The 7727-nt window shown below is 39.9% G+C and overlaps 1 protein-coding gene across 1 annotated transcript; it reads right to left on the bottom strand.

Moving 5' to 3' along the window:
* Positions 1–1871: 1871 nt before the first annotated feature.
* LOC143854841 (uncharacterized) lies at positions 1872–2420 on the bottom strand. The gene has a single exon (XM_077364951.1). It carries the CDS (start codon positions 2418–2420, stop codon positions 1872–1874), a length of 549 nt encoding a protein of 182 aa, XP_077221066.1.
* Between the last annotated feature and the right edge of the window lie 5307 nt (positions 2421–7727).

Here is a 7727-nt window from a genome sequence, read left to right as displayed (position 1 = left end):
GCCATGTTAGTTGAAGAGCCATTCTGTACTGGTCTTGCGTTTTGGTTACTGGCACCTTTATTTTAATCTTTCATAATTTTGGCTGTTCAAAGGGCCTAGTGGAGAATCTATTTCTTTCAATAAAGACGGATGCTTTAGTATAAAAATAAAGCTTGGGAAATATCAGCTTCCTTTGAATTTATTTTTAGTAAATGGCTCGGCCTGCTTTTTTTTAGCTTACGACGAGCACGAATCCCACACAAGGCTACATCATGTAGAAACCTATAGAAGGTTTTATTTTGGGGAGTGATAGAAGGAGAGAGATAGACACATGGGGAGTCGATTTATCAATTTGGGGAGTCAATTTATCACTGCAAAGAGACTGGCTACTAGGCTCGGGTCAGTTTGGTGGCACCTGGTATTTACCTCTTATGGTAGGTAGTGTTGAATTAAAAATTTAGGAGTCAAGAGAATAGTTAACCAAACGTGACTCGGCAAAATATCAGGATGGCAAAAATTCGAGTTTAATACGGTACTTGTTCAAAACAAATGTAGCAAAACAAAACGGAAAGCACGAGAAACAAAACGGAAACACGAGAAAAATGAATTGAGAATTTTGTCATTTAAAAAATAAGGCGTGGGTAAATTTGGAAAGTTGGCCAGAAAAACGAGTTTAAAATGTTTGCCTTTAAAAAAAAAAAAAAAAGAGTTTTATTCGTTGTAAAAGTTTTAAACGGAGTTTTAAACAAATAAAACGTATTTCTTTTTTAAAAACCACGGTTTACAACGGAGTTCTTGTAACTATGGTCAAGAGCGGGGTGACAAGTCCCAATCTGTCCTTGTAGTTCCCATGTAGAGTAGTGTTTCCGTTACACCCATGGTTTTAGATTTCAACCGAAATCTGAAATTTCAGGTTTTTGTAGAGACCGAGACCGAAATGGGGAATACTCGAAACGGTGAATCTCTATTTTTGATATTTATCTAATATTTTCCTGAAATTTCGGCCGAAATTACAGAAATTTCAGCCAAAATTTCGGGAAAATTTTTGTAACACATAAAATACTCTTTTATTTGATTTCGGGGGATTTTATCCGAAATTTCGGTTTCAGTGAGAACCTAAACTCATTCCCTAACCGAAATTTGAAACCATGCCATTACCTAGTAATGTAGTGGTAGAGGGGCCATGTGAGAGAGAGAGAGAGATTCTACTTGCAAAATAGCAACTTTTTTGGTAGTTATTTTTTGTAAGGAGAGAAGCTAACCTTGATTTCAAAAGCTAAAAAATTTGCAATCTTGGATTTAAAATCCAGGATTTATAAATCCTGAATTATTTTACAATCCTGAATTATAAATCCCGGACAGCGGTCCAATTAGAGGTGCAACTTAGATTGGGGTCAACCCAAACCCGTTGTGTTCAACCTGATTTTGGCTCTGGATGGGTTGAAATTTCCTCGGGTAAGGTTGGGTTCGGTTTGATTTAGGTATGGGTTGAATCCTTGGTAACCTGACCCAACCCAATCCTCTAATTTTATCTTGTTTTTCTTCAGGTTAATGTCTTTTTCTGTTTGGCCTTGGGTGAACTCGAACCCAACCCAACCCAACCCAATTTTGGGTTAGATGGGTTAGGTTAGGGTTGAGAGATTAAGAGGCGGGTTGGGTTAGGGTTGACAGTCCCCAACCCAAAGCTCCCGAGTGGGACCCAATAGAATATTTTGATGGCGTAGTAGATATTGTGATACCAAAACAAATAAAAAATAAAAGAAATTCACTAAAACCACTTTGAAGCAGGAAATTGACGGTCTTGATCTGATCCTACACGTATCTTTCATCTTCATTTTTCTCTGTCGAAATTTACATCTCTAATAATAATAAAAAAATATCCCCTACAATCTCTACCGTGCCGGTAGAGATTCGTGCAGCCACGAAAACTCCGAAAAATCGGACGGCCCAAAAAGACCCTCGAAAATAACAGAAGCCTCTTCATTATTCTTCTCATAATCAAGGCTGCCAAAACCCAACTCGTCATAACTCGGTATCTCATCATCAAACCGCCACATCTTTTCCAACCCAGCCGATTCGTCCGACACGCAAAATATATCATCCTCGTTTTCCTTATCATTTTCTCCGGCGACGGAAAAAGTTGGCGGCAGGCCGAGCTCGTCGTCGGAAGCTTCTAGAAGGTACCCAAGATCGGGAAGAGACTCGCCCGAGTCAGACGAAATCTGTGTGGCTTGAGTTAGAATCTCGTTTTTATCATCTTGAGATTGTATTTCTTCCTCGAAGCTTTTCATGACGGAGGCTAGATCCTGATTGGCCAGATTCCGGTCACCGGCGGAATCAAAATCGTCCAAAATGTCTAACAGGTTCGCCCGAAGGCGTTTCGTTTCCGGCGACTCGTCCGAGTCGTCTCGAACTCGCTTGTTTGTAGTATTGTCTTCCATGAGGTGTGATACACAGAGGGAGCGGTGTATGCTAGTTGTGGACGAAGGGGAAAGTATTATAGAGGGAGAATTTTGGGGGGTGATTTAAATAGTTGTATGTTTCGGTGTATGTGAGGAGAGGGGGAAGGATTGGGATTTTATAGGGGAATGTGAAGAGTGGGGATTTAAGGAGTCTGGTACGTACGCGCGTGTTCATCGGATACTTAGGCCATCACGGACGTCTTGCTTTTTCTTTTTGTGTCCTCCACTATTAACCACTTTGAATTCGAGGTTTCGAATCCGGACCCACCAATCTCTTGGCTCGGCTTGGCTCGGCTAGGCAAAAACGAACATTTTCGAAAAGGAAAAGTTCTTTGCGTCGTCTACCCGTCCGTCTTTTTCTAGGAATCGCGTTGTAAGAGATTTACTACAATATCCCCGGTTTATCCGTTGCTGTTTTGAAATTAGCAAAACGGAACATGAAATGACTATAATATCCTTTTGTGGACGATGTAATTTATGGGGTTTGGTATCTGTCATTTTCTTTGTTTGGTGATTGGTTCCTCTGGTAAATAACATTTTCAGACATTTCCATATTTTAAACAAGTGGGTTTGGCCCAAATTTTTTCAATTATTTTAAAATTAGGAATGGATTAGATTAGATTAGATTAGATAATTATTTTCTTATTCTCCAGTAAGTTGGATAGGTGTTGTCTCAATATTTCATGCTGCATACACATGTATCACATCCGTTGTTTTTATAACATGAGTCTACTACTATTTGCACTACAATATTTTAATAATTATGCCGACTTAGCTTGTCTTTTGTTTTTTAATTGGCTTCCTAGTGCTTTTGGGGAACTGTAATATGCTTTCACTAAATTATAAAAGACAAGATTGTTAAGATCCCACATAGTAGAGGGAGAGAAGATTGCTAGCCTATACACGTGGATTCACCCTCTCCCGGTGGGTCCCTATGAAATGGGTCTAGGGGTGTAAACGGATCGAATTCGAATCGGATAATGCTATATCCGAATTCGAATCGGATTACAATATTCAATATCCGTATCCGAATCCGACGGATAATTATTATTCATTACCGAATTCGCATCCGACAGATATTATTCGAATTCGGATATTATCCGTATCCGTTTATCCGGATTCAAATCATATCCGAATATCCAAATTCGAATAAATCATATCCGAATGTCCGAATTCGTATCCGTATTCGAATTCGATTCATGTCTGTAACTTTAAATGAATTGGTTAAATATCCAAAATTATCTAATTGAAGTTGAATTCGGATTCGAATATCCGCATATGTAACCGGATATCCGAATTTGCATGCGAATCCGGATATTCGAATACGAATTCGGATATACGGATACAGATGCGGATATTCAGGATAAACAGATGTACTTGTCGGATTCGGATGTTAAACAAATCGGATGCATCATTTACCAGATTCAGATCGTTAAGAACCGGATATCTCCTAAACGGATTCGGATAATATCTGCTTGAAGCGGATTCAAACCGGATATCTCCTAAACGGATTCGGATAACATCTGCTTGAAGCGGATTCGGATAATATTCACTTTAAACAGATTCGGATGCGGACGGTAATCGAATTTTTCGAATATCCATTTACACCCCTAAATGGGTCAACCACAGTAGTGTTGCTGCTGGAAAACAAAACCGGAGGGGGTGAGAAAACCCAAAATCGGACAATGAGATTTTGGTGTGACAAGATGAGTTGGTGTAATTAAAATAGGGAAATGATATCAACACAAACATATTTTAATATTTGCACTAACTCATCTTGTCTTTTATTATTTAAAGAGATGTCAAAGGTTATTATAGTTCTCAAAATCTTCTCACAAGCCCATTAATAAAGAAAAGACAAGCTGCTTGTGTAAGGGAGGTGATTTTTTGGCTCCCCCAAGGCGAATTGTGGGCTGAATTTAACGCGTCAGATCACGCTTCAAGTGGGTCGCATAATCCTATAAGGGGGGTGAAAAAATCATTGCCCTTTGTGTAATTATTAAAACATGGTTCCAATGATATCATTTCCCTTAAAACACGGTAATGCCAACACATTAGTTTTTCAGAAAAGCATTTTTCGACTGACTTTTGCAAGAGATTAATCTTTTTATTTTTCTTTTTGGGTAGGTAAGAGATTAAATGGATCAGTCCTTTCGACGGAATGTCCCAACAAAGTTAAATGGATCAGTCCTTTCGCAGCTGAGAGTCGAGCCGGGTCCGGATAGAATCCAAAGCAAACCGCTACCCAAAGCCCCATGCAGAAAAGGTCATGGCTCGCGCTCCATTAATCACGCAACATGCCCACCTTATCCTCCCCGATTCCAACGCCACTACTCCTTCCACGCCACGCATATAGCCAAGCACGCGTCGTGCTTACAACAACCTACTCGGCGCGTAGCTTCATAAGCAGGCGTTCTCGGGAACGCAAACGGGATTCACGAACCGCTGTCTCACCGAATCAGAGCCGGTGTCACCGTGACAGCTGCCACGTGGACCTGTCACGTGATGGGTTAGGATATTTTCTTGTTTTGTGATTCTGGTATCGTGTCGTGTCGTGTCGTGGTTTTATCATGTCCCACGATGGGACCCCACTACGGTTCATCATCACCGACACGAAACGTCATTTTAAAATGACTAAAAAATCCTTTATTCTGTGCCAATTCACTTGGTTGTCCTCCACGAACGGGTTACAAAAGTTGACGATATCTATCCCTGAAAATAGCCGTTGAGACCTTGGACCGTTTGAAAAGATTCGTTTAGAAGAAACTTTTGAAGGGTATAGATTATAGAAGGGCGATGATTTATTCGCACCCTTGTAGGATAATTCGCACCACCTTAACGTGAGTTGACGTCAGAAAGACAATTCACGTTAGAAGGTGCGTATTATCCTACAGGGGGTGCGAATTTAATCTGTCCCTGGAAAAAACAAAACTTGGCTCAGGTTGAACCCCTATCATAGCAAAGACTGTGGGGGTGCGGAAATATCAATTCCATGCTTATTTTTTGTTTTCAGAAGTAATTGATATTTCCACACCCCTTGCTGTTAGACTATTATTAGCAAGGGTCTCTGGAAAGTTCCTGAGACCCTTTCACGGGAAAATGTCTTTTGTGGGATGCCAACTCTAGAATTGGACAGCCTACTAGACTATTCCTGGTGCGTATGAGTCATGTAGGACCTAGATTTTTTTAACGAGTGGTTTCTAGATGGACGACTAGAAAGTAGAAACAAATGTTTCCATTAGTTTAATGGACTGAGGAGTCAATTTAGCATTGACAGTACATCTTACACGTACCACCAAAGACCAAACTGCTTTATTCGACTCATGGAGGTCGTGGTTCGTGAATTACAGACTACACGGGACACGAGTTAGCACGTGGAGTGATAATCTCAATGTCTCAAATATCGGGAACCCAAAAAATCGGGGCCAATATCTCTTGATATGATAAAGATGCAGGGCCTATATGGGCCAAGTTGCATGTCGGTGTCTCCTAGTTAAATGTGTCAGATCCATTGGACCATCCGAGTCTGTCAACAAGCCTAATGGTTAGGTGTTCCATGGGCCCTATGGTCTAATTAAAATTAGATTTCAAGACATGTATTTGGGAGAAACGGGGAACTTGATCTTCTCGAAGGATAGAGGAGAGGGTGTGACGTGCATTTTGGAGGTTTGGATGTATAAAATGACCGTGCTTAAATATAATATATTGCATGCAAATTTTGAAAATTATATTTCTACCTACTTTCCTACATATGTATGTGATCCATTTCATGTGTGGCCATGTGGGGTCACTTTACTTGATGGTCAATTATTTTGGGGTACCACTCTACTATGTTACTGTATAAGGTGTATCAAATAAGGAGCCTACTTTAGTTTAGCGTCCACTAGTTTGGAGCATGGTTTAAAATTTCGGTTTCCGTAACCGTTTCGAACCCCACCGAAAGCCGAAATTTCGGCGAAATCCGGAATTTCTGTCTGAAATTTTGTAATTTGGTTCGAAATTTTGTGACACTTTAAAAAAAATAAAAAATAAAGGCATTTAATCGAAATTTCTGACTGAAATTATCGAAATTTCGGACTTCGAAATTTGGTAAAAGGCAAAAAATGGAATTTCGGTTTCGGTCTCCACCGAAATATGAAATTTCGGATTTCGGTCGAAATTTAAAACCATGGTTTGGAGCCCATAGTAAAATATATGAGGGTGTACCGTGGGAGTGTTCCATAAGTGTTTACAAGGCTTCATGTGGGCGCCATCACACGTGGGTCCACGTTTAGTTGGGGGTCCATTATTTTGAGGCCCCACAATACGATGTGTGTATGCCCTATGTGTGGGTGCAACAGTAGGACTTTTGAGGGCCTCATGTGGGACACATTTATTTATTTTTTGGTGGGCAAGCTGGGGTTAGGCAGGACCCCTACCAGAATTTGAGGCCTGTGGGACACATATCTATCAGCTGCGGGGCTCAATTCGATTGTCCATTATTTTATGCCCCACGTTATTAGTTGTTGGGTATACCATGCATATTTTCCACAATAGTCTTCAAAAGGCTTAATGTGGGGTATAAAATACGTATGTGATCCAGCACATGAAGGTCCTAAGATAATGCACACTCAACTACATTGGGTACCACAGGATACAGACCAATTGCTATTAAAATATTACCTTGATTTCTAATAGGATTTATTCTAACTCATAATTTACTCTAACTCGTACCCGATTTATCACGATGCCTTGATTAACCTTAACTTCAACCTAATTTACCCTGACTCCTACTCGGTTTACCCTAACTCTTATACGATTTACCTTGGCACATACTTGATATAGCTTGAATCCTACGAGTTTATCTTGATCCGATTTACCTCGATGCCTGCAAGATTTGCGCAAACTCTATACAATTTAGTGATTTACCCTAAAGAAGAAGAGAAGCGTAGAAGAAGAAATTTACCCTAGAGAGAGAGTAAAGAAAGTTTTTATTAAGGGGTTTTGATCTTTTTTCAAGTAGGCAATCCTAAATGGTTAATATTTTTAGAATCATCTTTGTTTGATCATTTCATCAACTTGTTATATCTATATTTAGTTTGCACCAAAAAAAAATTTTAGTTTCTAAAAAATCCAAACAAAGAAGTTTGACAAGACATATCACATATATTTATGTTGGGAATTGTTAGGGTCCATTGCAAAAAGGCATTTCGTGGTTGGCCTGTCGCATGTCTCACATGCGACAGACCAGCTGCGAAATGCCTTTTGCGATGACCCTAGCAAATCCCATTTTGTTTCCTCTTAGGT

Source organism: Tasmannia lanceolata, unplaced genomic scaffold (assembly GCF_043159265.1).
Source record: "Tasmannia lanceolata isolate RefF3 unplaced genomic scaffold, GAP_Taslan_0.1 ptg000020l, whole genome shotgun sequence".
NCBI lineage: Eukaryota > Viridiplantae > Streptophyta > Magnoliopsida > Canellales > Winteraceae > Tasmannia > Tasmannia lanceolata.
This window is presented reverse-complemented; position numbering and strand designations above follow the sequence as displayed.